The 13,667-nt window shown below is 43.1% G+C and overlaps 1 protein-coding gene across 1 annotated transcript; it reads right to left on the bottom strand.

Annotated features, from left to right (window-relative positions):
- Window positions 1-10,507: 10,507 nt before the first annotated feature.
- LIPT2 (lipoyl(octanoyl) transferase 2) lies at window positions 10,508-13,148 on the bottom strand. The gene is made up of 2 exons (XM_077112085.1): window positions 12,667-13,148; window positions 10,508-12,134 (listed from the first exon to the last, which is right to left on the bottom strand). Exons 1-2 carry the CDS (start codon window positions 13,130-13,132, stop codon window positions 11,905-11,907), a joined length of 696 nt encoding a protein of 231 aa, XP_076968200.1. The 5' UTR covers window positions 13,133-13,148; the 3' UTR covers window positions 10,508-11,904.
- Window positions 13,149-13,667: the final 519 nt, after the last annotated feature.

Genomic DNA, 13,667 nt, shown 5'->3' with positions numbered 1-13,667 from the left:
AAAGGACTTTCTGGCAATTAGAATTGTTCACAATGAAACGGGCTGCCTTGGACAGGAGTGGGCGTCTCATCACTGGAGATGTGCAAGCAGGGGCTCATGCTCCTTGTCAGGGTGAGTATATGAGAAGCCTCCTAGATGGCTCCTGAGATCTCTTGAAGTCCCCCATATTCGAGATTCTACAGTCCAGAAATCAGCTTTTCCCCACCTCAACAGATGTGTTGGCTCTTCCCAGACTCAAGAGCATCCTCATACTTGTGGTCACATTTGGTCCTTCCTTCACTTGACCTGTGAAGAGAGCAGAGCAGGGGCTACATGAGTGTGATCCAATACATGACTTTTGGAGTCAAACTTGGGTTCAAACCCTGGACCTACCTCTTACTAATTGAACTTGAGCAATTTCTTAATTTCAGTTTCTTTCTTCTGAAAACAGGCCTAATAAAGCAACCTAGTATGGTTGCTATTTGCTGTGGAGATTAAATAATGCATGTCAAATTCTTTGAACAGCCTTGGGCTCTTGCTGGGTTGGGTTGGAGAGAAGAACAGGTGGTGGAATTGAGTTGAGCTGAAAAATATTGCCTCCTTGCAGGTGCCTAGCATTTCACAGGGCACAGCTCACCCAGTCCAGTCTCTGGTTATATATTAGGGCTATGTGTCAGTCAGGGTCCTGGCAGAAAACAGATGGCACCCTGTTAGATTAGATAATTAAAGAGAATTTAAAAAACAGAATTATCTACAGATGTGTAAGGATTGTTTATGAAATCAACAAGGACCAGCTTGCAACAGTGGGGAGTGAAAACTACCCATAGGCTGAGAGAGTGAAAAGAGGAAGGAGTTACTGGAATCTGGAGAGGGTAACAGTGGAGAGGCTCCCAGGCTGAAGTATGGCCTTTGGTAGAAGCTGCAGCCAACTCATGCTGACCCAGCAGGAAGAGAGCAGGGTCAATAGATACCCTCAACTCCCTCTGCTCCTATTATGTGACTTTCTACCACTGCCTCCCTCTGCACAAACCCAGATGAAAGTTAGAGAGCATGGAGACCCTGTGATGGGTGGAGAAGGGCGGTGAGTATATTGAGGGGCAAGAGGAAGGCAATAATCAGATGGGTGGGGTTTCCTCTTCTTGCCCTTCATTTCGTCTGCTCTGGGGGAAGGTGCGAGGGAGGAGTAGCATATAGGATTGTGGAGGAGGCTGTGAACCCTGATTGTTCACCCTCAGACGGGGTAAGAGGAGAACAACTGCCAGTTCCCCAAATGCCTACTTCCTCTCTAACACCTCCAGCCCTCTGCTGTCCTCTCTGCCTGGAATTCTCTTTCTCCTGGGGCTGCCTAACACATCCTTAGATATTACTTTCTCCAGGAAACCTCCCCTAGGCTACACTTGTCACTGTCCCCTCCAAGCTATGCTGTAAGTCTCTGCTCTTGGAGGAGGTACAGTCTGATATGGAAAGAATGGCCTGTCTTCATGGAGCCTCCAAACTCACAGGGGGAGCCCAGGGGACAACAGATCCTGTTTGGGTTTTAGTGCTTCTAATCTTCCACCTCCAAAGCTATCAAATATTTAGAAAACAAGTAGCAAATGTGGGTGTCTTTTCTGGGGCTCTGTCTTAACTGGCAGAGAAATGTGGGATCCCCTAACTCTTCCTAGTGATGAGACACTTGACAGGTGCACACAGGCGACAACTGGAGGGAAGGTGTGGTTGGCCAATGAATATCAATGGCTGAGTGACCTGGGGCAAGTCACTGACCACTTTGAGCCTCTGGTCCCTCACCTACAAAATGGGAATTTCAGCCCTGTGTACCTCACAGCGTTCTGAGAAACAAAAATCATGGCTCGATAAGCACTTCGAAACCCCTAAAGTGATTATTATTATTGGCTTCCCCCTCAGACCAGGAGCTCCTGGCCGCACCCCCAGAGGCTTTAGTTACTTGTAAACTGATATCAGCCAAAAGGGTAATATGGCAGCAAAATGGAACAGAAGTTGCTGACATTGTCTTGGGTTTTACTTTTAGAAGAATGTGTCTGAGGCTAATTTATATTCCCAGAAGCAGGCCGTAAGACAAGGATCTGGGCACAAGTGATCCATCTGTAAGGTGATCCCAGGACATACTCCTAGGGAGTGGAGAAGTGAAACAAAAGGGAAGAGAGTCAATAAAGTGAACTGTTACAAAGCTTAGCCCTGATAGGGAATTCTAGAGGCCTGTGTGAAACAGTTACCTCACCCTTGAAGCAAGGGGGCTAGTAGATAGGGTCAGTCATTGGTCTAGGGTTGCTGTCGGGGGACTTTAAATCTCCAGCAGGTCCGACCTGCCTCGTGGGCCCGCTCTCCACCTACAGTCCTCAGACAAAAGCTGCAGATGCTGATGGTGGGAAATAGGCCTGTGGCTCTGTAATGGGGGAGCCAGGGGAAGATTCATGGGCCACCTGAAGTGCCTACTACCATCTGGAACAAGACCCAAGATCCTGAGTTCCCCGAACAGTTTCATACCCTGGAGACACTCACGCTTCTCCCCCTGCCTGGAATAGGCCTGTTCTCTTATATACACCAGAATTCCTCATTTGTCTTCTGAGACTACAGTGGTCATCTGATGTGTTGGTCTTCTCAGAACCTCTTCTTCTGGGGACAGAACCTCTTTCTTTCTTTTGGGGAACTACAAAAGAAATTTTGATTTAGGATTAGGAATAATTTTCCAACAATCAGAACTGTGCAAGAATGGAAGGCTGTCTCAAGAAGTAATAAGTGCTCTCTATCTGGAGGTGGGCAAGCATGGGCAGGATTCAGGCTGGACATTGATATGAAGCAGTGCTAATCACAAATGTACTAATGTGGAAGCTGCTGGGAATTTCTTCATACTAATTCAGTAGTCATGAAACCACTATTTCCTTCTATGTGCCAGGTACTGGGATACAAAGACAAAACAGAAATAGTCTCTGGCATAGGAAAGCTCACAGTTTAGTAAGTTTTTAAAGTGTAACGTGGCCTCAAACCAGTGTCTCCTAAATTTGAATAATGTATGAGCTTCTTTTAAAGGAAAATCATTATTGGGGTATTCATTGTTGACAATCTAAATATATTCAAATATAAAACAGTATAAACTCCAATGCAACTATAAAAGCAAAGCTTTTGCATAAACCATTTTTTATTAAAAAAAAAACAAAAACAAAAAACAACTAACACCAGTGTTTCCAGTCACATTGGGTTCTTTTGAGGTCAGCCTGTCGGTTCTATAGAAATAGTCCAGGTAGTAAATGGAAAAGGATTGATAAAATCAAAGTATCGCATTTTACAAATTCCTAATGAAATAATGGATCTAAGGAATGACTATCCCAAACAGAAGAAAAACATGTGTCTTGTGTAAGAACACACCACTACCTATAAAGACTTGATGAAAAAATTATAACTGAATCAGATCCAAACTCGGGAACTTTACAGGGTAAATAACTGTTTCTTCAAGTAATAGCAAGTAGGAAAAGATGGAGGGGGAACCTATAGTTTAAAAGACAAGAGTTAAAAATAAGGGGGTACTATAGGAACTGTATATTTTCTGCATGATATTTCTGTAAACATACAACTTCTGTAGTAAAAAAGTTATAATCAAAAAGAATGAGAGACTTAGACAATTATGGGAAATATGAACCACATGGAGCATGTGGACTTTATTTGGATCCTAATTGGAACAAACCAACTGTAAAAGAAAAATTGTGAAACAACTGGAGAAATTTGAGGATTAACCGAATATTTGATGATTTTGAAGAAGTATTTTTTTATTGTGATAAAGACATTGTGGTCTGTTTTTTAAAAGAGTCTTTATTTTTGGGAATATATACTGAAATATTTCTGGATGAAATAATATCCTTGATTTGCTTCACAATAATCTGGTGAGAAGGTAGGAAGTTTTTCAGAGATTTAGATAAACTAAAATTGGCCATGATTTGATGATTGTTTTGGCTGCATGATGGGTACATTGGGATTCATTGTTGTATGTTTAAAATGTTTTATAATTCAAAGTTGTAAACATGAAAACAAATTTCCAAGATGCTATAACATTTAAAATTCAGGCCTCACCCTCATACAATTCTGATAGGAGTGTAAAATTGTGTAACTTTTTTTTTCTTTTTTCTCTTTTTTTTTTTGGTGTAACTTCTATGGAAGGCAATATGACAATATCTATTTAATTTAATAGCTATTAAGTTAAAAAACACATAGAAAAGCAACCCCTGCTTAACATGTGTGAAATAATACACTCACACACACATTTAAATATGGATTCTCACTGCAGCCCAGTTTTTAAAAGCAAAAAATTAGTGATAACCTAAGTGTCCTCGATAGGGAACTAGCTAAAGAAGTCAAGGTAAATCCATTCAACAGAGTACTACACAGTCATTAAAAAGAATGAGTATGCTCTTTATATATGGAGATGATCTGAAACAATCTCCAAAGTGCAGGAATGTGTGTATATATTCTACTATATGATGAAGAATGTATACAATCATGTATGCTTATATTTACATAAATTATCCTGAAATATTTAAATAAGACACTTATCCCTCCAGCAAAGGGAACTGGGTTTACACGGGGAAGGGTTAGGAGCAAAACTTACATTTAAATGGTACCTTTTGTACCTTTAAAATTTTTTTCCATTGGCATGCATTGCCTATATAAAAGAAACTGAATTAAGTTTTAAGAGAAATAACAAAGCTAAGGTATTAAAAATACACCTACAAAAACTATGTAGCTGTGGGAAAATGTTTGTAAAATGTTCAATTTAAAAAGTATACAAAATTTTATCCACGTAATTTAAAATATACAAAAATATGTCTGCTTATCATCAAGTACTGGAAACACACACAAATAAAAAGGATGTGAAAGGTGGGAGTACAAGTGTTTATTTTTCTTTTAAAAACATGATAGGTATTATAGTGTGGTATGTTATTATAATATGTATGGTAAGCTCTAATTTGGCAAAAATCTGATTTGCATGCATGTTTTCAGAGAAAGACTTTTTAGATGAAGCAAGGTGCATCTGTTCACACGAGCTGGTTGTTTGGTTTCCTGCCAGTCTCACCAGAGGAACAAGAGGCTGGACCAGGAACTGCAGTTGGTCACGTCCTCGCTCTGAGCCCTCATTCCCTGGACCCTGGACAATCTGCTTATTTATGGGGAAAAGATCTGAACAAACAAGAAGGGGCTTTCTCGAGGCGGGAAAGCCAGGGTATTCAATATCCTCCTTCACACGCTCAGCTTCCTTCCTCGAGGAAGGGTCACAGTGGGAAACCGGAGGTGGAATCTGTCTTAAGGAAGAAGGAAAATCCGCTGCAAAGGCCTGACCTAATTCCACAGGCCCAACCTCAGCCAAACTCTGGTCTTCTGCCCTGCACCCTCCTGGCTCCCACCCACCAACTACCTTTCATGGAGGCCCATCTCCTCCAGGATGCTTATCCTGCTCAGCCTTCAGAGGCAGCTATGAAAGAATGGAAAGAGCCCTGACCGGGAGCCAGGAGGCCTGGGATTGAATCCTGGTTAACTGCTTCGCCTTAGGTAAGTTACTTAGCCTCTCTGAGCCTCAGTTTTCTCATCCATAAAATATTTCTATCTTGGAGGGTTGCTGGAGGACTGAATGAGACAGTCTCCTTCTGTGACCCCACAGTACTTCTCTGCCTACTGTCTCAGTCTCCTTGGTCTCGTATTTATCAGTCCTATGCCCTCTTCTTTCTCTCTCTTAGAGCTCCCAGATCTAAACAGTCACTTATCGCACCAATGCTCTAAATCCATATATCCAACTGCCTCTTGGCTCTCTCCACTTACATCTGCTACACAGCTTTCAAACTTGATTTATTTACAATTGAACTCAACATCTTCCTCTCGAAACTTGGTCTTCACTGAGTGTTCTCCATCCCAACAATCCCTCCAGAATCCATCCAGTTGCTCGAGCCAGAAACCTAGGGGTTTTCCTTGACTCTGGCCCAGCATTCATGGCTCGCAGCAGCAGCCATTTTCCACCAGAGGAAGTTAGATTGAGGCAAGAATGAAGCAGACACACAGAGAAGCATGGGGGAGAAGACTACCTGGGATCCTACAGGGTTTCATACTCTGCTTCTCTTCCTAAGCCCACTTAAAGCCCCACTCTTGGATTTTATCAGGCCTCAGTACCTTTTCTGATAAATCTCCTCTCCATCCCATCCCATCCCCAATTCATATTTTGCTTAAGTTATTTTGACTTGGGTTTTTACACCTATAAATACAAGAGTCCTAATTAATATAAACATAGGATAGGCCAGGTTATCCTGCAGTAATGAACACCCCCACATTTTGGTGACTTTAAATCACTACATGTCCATTGTGGATCAGCAAGGGGCTCTGCTCATCGTAGTCCCTTAAGAAGCAGCCACCGTCTTAAATGTTGTGGGTTACGGTACTGGTGGGAAAGAGGAACTCTGAAGGATCTGGCACCAGCAACTCAATGCTCCAGCTCAGAAGTGACATGTCACCTCCATTCATAACTCATTGAGCAGAAGAAGTTACGTGGCTCCACCAACCACAAGGGCTACATGAAGTGTAATCCTGCCATTTTTCCAAGTTGCAGAATCAGAAACATTTGATCAACAACATTAATAATGAACATACATGTCCTGCTGCCTGTTCTGTGCCAGGCCATGAACCTAAGGGCAGACACACAAGAACAAGTAAATCATGGGCCCTTCTTTTTTTTTTTCCTCTTCAGGAATGGAGTTTCTTCTTTTCTTTTTTTTAACATTTTTTATTGTGAAATATAACATATACACAAAAAAGTGACAAATTTCAAAGCAAATTTCAATGAGTAGTTTTAAAACAAAATTTCAAAATATGGTATGGGTTACAGTTCCTCCATTTCAGGTATATCCATCTAGCTGCTCTAAGATACTGGAGACTAAAAAGAAATATCAATATGATCAAGTAGTCATAATTATTTGTTAGATCTTACCTTCTCTGATACAACTTCTTCTCCTTTGATCCTTCTCCCACTCTTTAGAGATATTTGTATAGCCCGTTCTTTTTTTTTTTTTAATTGAGAAATCTTCACACACACACAGTCTATATATGGCATACAATCAGTGACTCACAATATCATCACATAGTTGTGTATTCACCACCATGGTCATTTTTAGAACATTTGCATCACTCCAGAAAAAAAACTCATACCTCCCATATCCCTTACCCCTCCCTCTCACTGACCACTAGTATTTCAATCTACCTAATTTTTTGCCCTTTATCACCCCTATTAGTTATACTTATGTTTTACTCATCTGTCCATACCTTGGATAAAAGGAGCATCAGACATAAGGTTTTCACAATCACACAGTCATGTTATCAAAGCTTTATCATTATACCCTCATCTTTAAGAATCAAGGCTACTGGAACAGTAGCTCAACAGTTTCAGGTACTTCTCCAGCCACTCCAATACACCATAAGCTAAAAAGGAATATCTATATAATGCATAAGAATAACCTCCAAGATAACTTCTCCTCTCTGTTTGGAAGCTCTCAGCCTCTGAAACTTTATTTTGTCTCATTTCTCTCTTCCACCTTGTGATCAAGAAGGCTTTCTCAATCCCTTGATGCCAGGTCCCAGCTCATCCTGGGAGTCCTGTCCCACATTGTCAGGGAGATTTATACCCCTGGGAGTCATGTCCTACGTAGGGGGGGAGGGCAGTCAGTTCACCTGCCAAGTTGGCTTAGAGAGAGAGGCCACAACTGAGCAACAAGAGGTTCTCCAGGGGTGACTCTTAGGCATAATTATAAGCTGGCTTAGCTTCTCCTTTGCAGGAATAAGTTTCATAAGGGCGAACCCCAACATTGAGGGCTCAGCCTATTGAATTGGTTGTCCCCACTGTTTGCAAGAATATCAGGAACTCTCCAGATGGGGAAGTTTAATATTTCCCCCTTTCTCCCCAGTCCCCCAAAGGGACTTTGCAAAAATATTTTTTTATTCTCTGCAAGGCCCATTCTTAAAGAGGTCACCATGACTTAGTACAGAGCCAGTGCTAGGGTAGAAGTGTCCACACTCTACTGCCTCTCAGGGTAAAGGACTGTCTAGACTAGGCATTACCAACTCAAATGCCCACAGGGGCCAGTCTGTCCACATCAACAGTGCTGTGCTCATATGTGGGCGCTGTACCTAAAGGGATGTGGATGAAATGGAGGTGGTCCAGAGGAGATAAACAGGGTGGGGAGAAGACTTTAAATAGTTCAGTTCCATTTAATCGATATTTAGAAACAGCCTTCCACATGTCAGGCCCAGAATTATGGACTAGAGATACAGAGGGAAAAAGACAGGCACACCTCTACCCTTGCGAAGCCTACTGTCTGAAGGGGAAGTTAAAAGAACTGGGGATAATTTCCCTGGACAAGAAAGCTCATGGAGGACAGAGTGTGATAATAATAATAACAATATTTATTGAGAATTTACTCTGTACTGATACTATGCTCATGCTCTACCTGCCATTATTTCACTTAAGTCTTATGACACTCTGAAGTAGATACTATAAATGTCCTTGTTTCTCCTTTGCAGGAATAAGTTTCAAAGTTATGAAGCTGAGGATCAGGAAGGCTAAGTAACTCAGCCACTACACCAGGTAGATTTATTTTCTATGGTCCATAAGGCTGTCATTCTCAAATGAGAATGTACATAAGAAGTCTAACACAGTATTGGCATTATAAATAAGTTCTGAATAAATATCTCTTTCTCATCTCTGAAGGCATTCAAGAACCAGTTGTTTGGTCTCTTATTGGGGTTGCTAGAGAGGAAAATCTAGTATCAGATGGGTAGCAACACTGCACATGGCCTTTGAACCATGGGACTACAGCTTGACTTTTCTTAAGATAATTATTTCCCTTCTTGGCAGTAATACTTCAAGGTAATTATCAACCACTCCCCACTCACCATATCCCTACAAAATATGATAGCAGTGTTAGCTCCAATGGATGGCACACTTGAGGCCTAGAAAGGAAATGGGCCGACTAATAAGTAGAAAACTCATCCATCAACTAATATTGACTCAGTGTCCATGTCGTGTAAGCACATTGTTCTGAGCTCTAAGTGACTGTGCACAGCAGGAAGAAAGCATGAGAAAGGAATTTCAAACTAAAATCTAATTCTGGCTTTGTCATTAATTTACTGTATGACCTTAAAGTAAGTTTCTTTCTAAGCCTTGGCTTTATCTTATCCAATGAGGAAATATGAATATATCTCTAGAGTCCCTTTCAGTTTGAACAATGGAAATAAATTATTTGCAGAGTCAAAAAATCAAACCTCACCTTTATTTCCCAGAAGTCAGTGAGGCCACAGAACCCTGGGTGCTCAAAAGAACTTTAGATATAATATTGTCTAAGGTTGTGCTGTCCAATAAAGCAACCACTAGCCATGTGAGCTAGTGCACACTTGAACTGTGGCTAGTCCAAAATGAGGTGTGCTGTAAGTATAACACTACCGGATTTTGAAGATTTTTTAAGTATGAAAACAGAATGTAAAATATCTCATTAATAATACGTTCATATTGCTTTACATCGATGATATTTTTTATTTATTGGGGATATTGGGTTAATTAAAATATATTACTAAAATTATTATGTTTCTTTTTAATTTTTTAATGTGGCTACTAGAAAATGTATAATTATAATGTGGCCCACATTATATCTCTCTACTGGACGCTGCTGGTCTAAGGGCAAACTGAAGCCCAAAAAGGGTAAGTGATTTGCTTTCACAGCCAGGTCTGGAACCATGGTGTGATGGGTAAGTTCTGGTGTCACCTTGGCTAAGTGATGATGGCCAGTTATCTGGTCAGGCAAGCACTGGCTTGACTGTTGCTGCAAGGATACTTTGTGGCTGGTTGATAAACCAGAAGGTTTATCAATCATCAGTCAATTGATTGCATCTGTGGCTGATTACATCTGTGATCAACTAAGGCATGTCTCACAGAGTGAGATCATCCATTTAGTCGAGGGCTTTTAAGGCTGAAGAGAGACTTTTCACTGTTTCTTCCTCAGCGAGCCTCACCTGTGGAGTTCGTCTAGCCCTTCATCAGAGACACCAGCTTCACAGCCTGCCCTACAGATTTCGGACTCTTCCATTCCCATGGTTGCGTGAGACACCTTTATGAATCTCCTCTTTACAGATATCTCCTGTTGGTTCTGTTTCTCCAGAGAACCCTCACTAATACGCATAGTTAGTTGACTTCTCATTCCAGGCTCTTTCCACCTTAGGCTGTGGAACCCACCTTCCTGTCACCTTTGGGCAATCCCTTCCATACTAAAAAGGGTTAACCTGTTAAGATATTGCTGAAATGACTGTGTGTGATGTCCAAGGGTACTTCCTTGCCTTTCTCTGGGACAACCCGCTCTTGGGGAAGCCAGATGCCCTGTTTTAAGAACATTCAAGCAGCACTATGGAGAGGTCCACACGATCAGGAACCGAGGAAACTGATTCTCCATCCCCAGTCAAGCATTCAGAGGACAGAAGCCCCAGCTGACATTTTTTAGAATATATTTTTATTGATCCTAACATGCAAACATTCCATACATGGGGTACAATCAATGGCTCACAATATCATCACATAGTTGTGCCCAGCTGATATCTTGACTACGATCTTATGAATGGCCCAACACAGAACCAACCAGCTTAGCCTCTCCTGAAGTCCTGACCTGGAGAAAATATATGAAATAATAAATGTTTATTGTTGTTTTAAGTTGGTTTGGAGTAATTTTGGTACACAGCAATAGGTAACTAATGCACAACCTTACCAATGTAGTATTTTATGTAAGAAAAATTCACTTTTATCTCTGGCATTTTTACACTTCAGGAAATTCTTCTTACCTTTGCCCCAGCCTATGGCCTAGCTCAGATGACCCCAACTAAAAATAATTGAAATATCAAGCTTGGAGGAGCAAATCCAGGAAGACAGGACCCCATTTTATTCTTTGAAGACGTTTTTCCTTCTTCTTTTTATTGCAAAATGCATCCAGGCAGGCCTCTTGGAAATGAAAGAGCACCACAGAATATCACTTTCACTTGGGAAATCCAGAAATTTGATTTCCTCCAAATGAAAGGAACAAGAGCCCCCATTGTACAATTAGATACTGTATCGAGGTGTATTAAGGAAGTAACAAATAATTGAGAAAGGACAATCTTTGGTGTTTTAGTTTCCCCCGCTGCTCAAGCAAAAAATCATGAAATGGGTTGGCTTAAACAATGGGAATTTATTTAGCTTACGATTCTGCAGGAGAAAGTCCAAATCAAGGCAATGCTTTCTTCCAGGAGACTGGCATTCTATGGCTGGCTGCCAGCAATCCTTGGCTCCTCTGTCACATGGCAACCCACATGGCAGCATCTCCAGTTCTCTCCCTTCTATTCTGGGTTCCATTGATGTCCAGCTTCTTGCTCCTTGTGGCTTTCTCTCCCTGTCTGAATTTCATACCACTTATAAAGAATTCCAGTAAGAGTAAGATTAAGACCCATCCTGACAGACGTGGATCACACCTTAACTTAAGGAGTCTCATCATAAGGTTCTACTCACAATGGGCTCACACCCACAGGAATAGAACAGATTCAAGAACACGGTTTTTGGAATAAAAACAGTTTCAAATCACCACATATGATATATGAGTTTCTCTAAACTGAGAAATTGGTGTCAATAATAATAATTTCTTAATTTATGTAGCATATGATGGTTTTTGTAGTGTTTTCACATCTCTGAGTTAGGTGAGGAAGACATAAACAGAATACATATGGGAACGAAGGCTCAGAATTTATAGCCTGCCCTAATCTTATAGCTAGTGAATGACAGGGCTGGGCCTAGAAACTGGGTTCCAGTGATCCAGTCAGTCTTGGTGCTTTCTAAGGCAGGACAATCTGGCTGTAATAACAGGAAAGCCTTCAGTTGGGGCTGTCCTCTGAGGTCAGTGTGCAATTGTAGGTCTCCTTAAAGGCCTCAAGGAAAGATGGCATGACTTCATCCACGGTGACGTGCCTTTGGAGCTCCTTACTCAGGGAAGTGACGCCTGTTCCCACCAACCCACAGGGCACAATCTGTTCAAACCACATCAGATCTGTAGAGCAATTCAGAGCCAGGCCGTGGGACGTGATGTGCCTTCCACAGCGAACTCCTGCAAGGCAAGTAAGTCAATGGGTCTTAGAACTGATGCTTCCCACCCCACACTCTCCAACCTGGCTGCAGGATCCCCCTTCAAGCAATGAGGGGTCCGGACGAGATCAGTGTTTTTTCCAACTATTTCTGGAGCACCCAAAGGGTTGTGCACAGATTGATAATGGGGTTTCAGGAAATTGTCTTGATACAGAGACTCTGTTGCTTAAAAATAAGCATGAAAACTACTAAGCCGCCCTCATTGTTCTGACATTTTGACGTAATCAAAGAAGTCCCTTCTCGTGTCCCTCCGTCCGTAAAAATTACTGTTGGACTTAGATGGCTTCTAAAAGCCCTTCTGGCTCTAAATATAAGCTATCTGTGAAAAGGCTTAAAAACCCTTAAATGCGGCTGGTAGCTCGGATTCAAAGCCTGAGCCAGGTACCACCCCTGTCCGGACCGAGCTCCGCCCTCAGCCTCCATTGGTCCAGCACTGCTACGTCCCGCCTCCAGCACGCTGGCTCCGCCCCCTAACCGCGCCCACTGGCGCTCACCGATTGCGCAGATTTTGCGCTCTTCCAACCAGACGCCGGTGTAAGGCGGGGGCCGCGCACGGGCGTCCGGCAGGCCCTGGAGTTTGCACAGGCGCACGGCGCACGCCTCCAGTGCAGCCACGTGGGTGCGTAAGCGCAGGCCAAGGCGCCGCAGGTCGAGCACTGGGTGGCAGAGCAATTGTCCTGGGCCATGGAAGGTGGCCAGGCCCCCGCGGCCTATGGAGCGCACCTCGGCGCCCAGTGCCCGCAGCCGCGCCGACTCCTCGGGCGTCAGGCCGCCGCGCAACCCGACTGTGTATACGGGCCGCGCGGGCTCGCAGAGTAATAGTGCGCCCGCCTGAGTCGCCGGCCGGTCCTCGGTGCCTGGCTCCACCTGCAACCGCCGCAGCCAGCGGTCCTGCAGCTCCAGCATCTCCGCGTACGACGCTCGGCCCAGCTGCACTAGTTGCACTGCCGGCTGCCGCATCGCGCCAGTTGTGGCCTCGGCGGGGCCCCGTCGCGTGTCTGGCCCTGGGGAGTGCCAGGAGGGGCGGGGATTTGGGGCCCCGCCCCGAACCGGCACTTCGAAGTGCCTGTTACAAACTCATAGGAGACTGTGACACCAGGACTAAGCAGGGTATGGCTCATCTATTCAGTCATTTCAGCAACCAGTATTTATCTGCTTGTGTTTTGTAGGCCCTGCCCGAATCGCTTGATACAGCAGTGCACGGTGTGGGAGAAAAGAAAGATCTAGCTTGTTAAGCTTACATTCTAGTGGTGGGGTGCATACAATAAGCAGGTATTAAATAATAAGGTTATTTCACATCGTGATAAGTGCTATGAAAAGAAAAATAAAACCAGGGCAGTGTGGTGTGCCCTGGGTTGAGTATTCAGTGAAACAGATGCTAAAGTAGATTAGCTGCAGAAGGTTTAGTGGATGGGGTGGGTAGGGCTCAGGAAAAGCATTGTGAGAGAGTGAAGGAAGCAAGATCAGAGGGAGAAGCTGAACTGCAAAACAATTG

Source organism: Tamandua tetradactyla, chromosome 8 (genome assembly GCF_023851605.1).
Source record: "Tamandua tetradactyla isolate mTamTet1 chromosome 8, mTamTet1.pri, whole genome shotgun sequence".
Classification (NCBI taxonomy): domain Eukaryota; kingdom Metazoa; phylum Chordata; class Mammalia; order Pilosa; family Myrmecophagidae; genus Tamandua; species Tamandua tetradactyla.
Note: the sequence above shows the minus strand (reverse complement) of the source record. Positions and strands in the feature narration are given on the sequence as shown.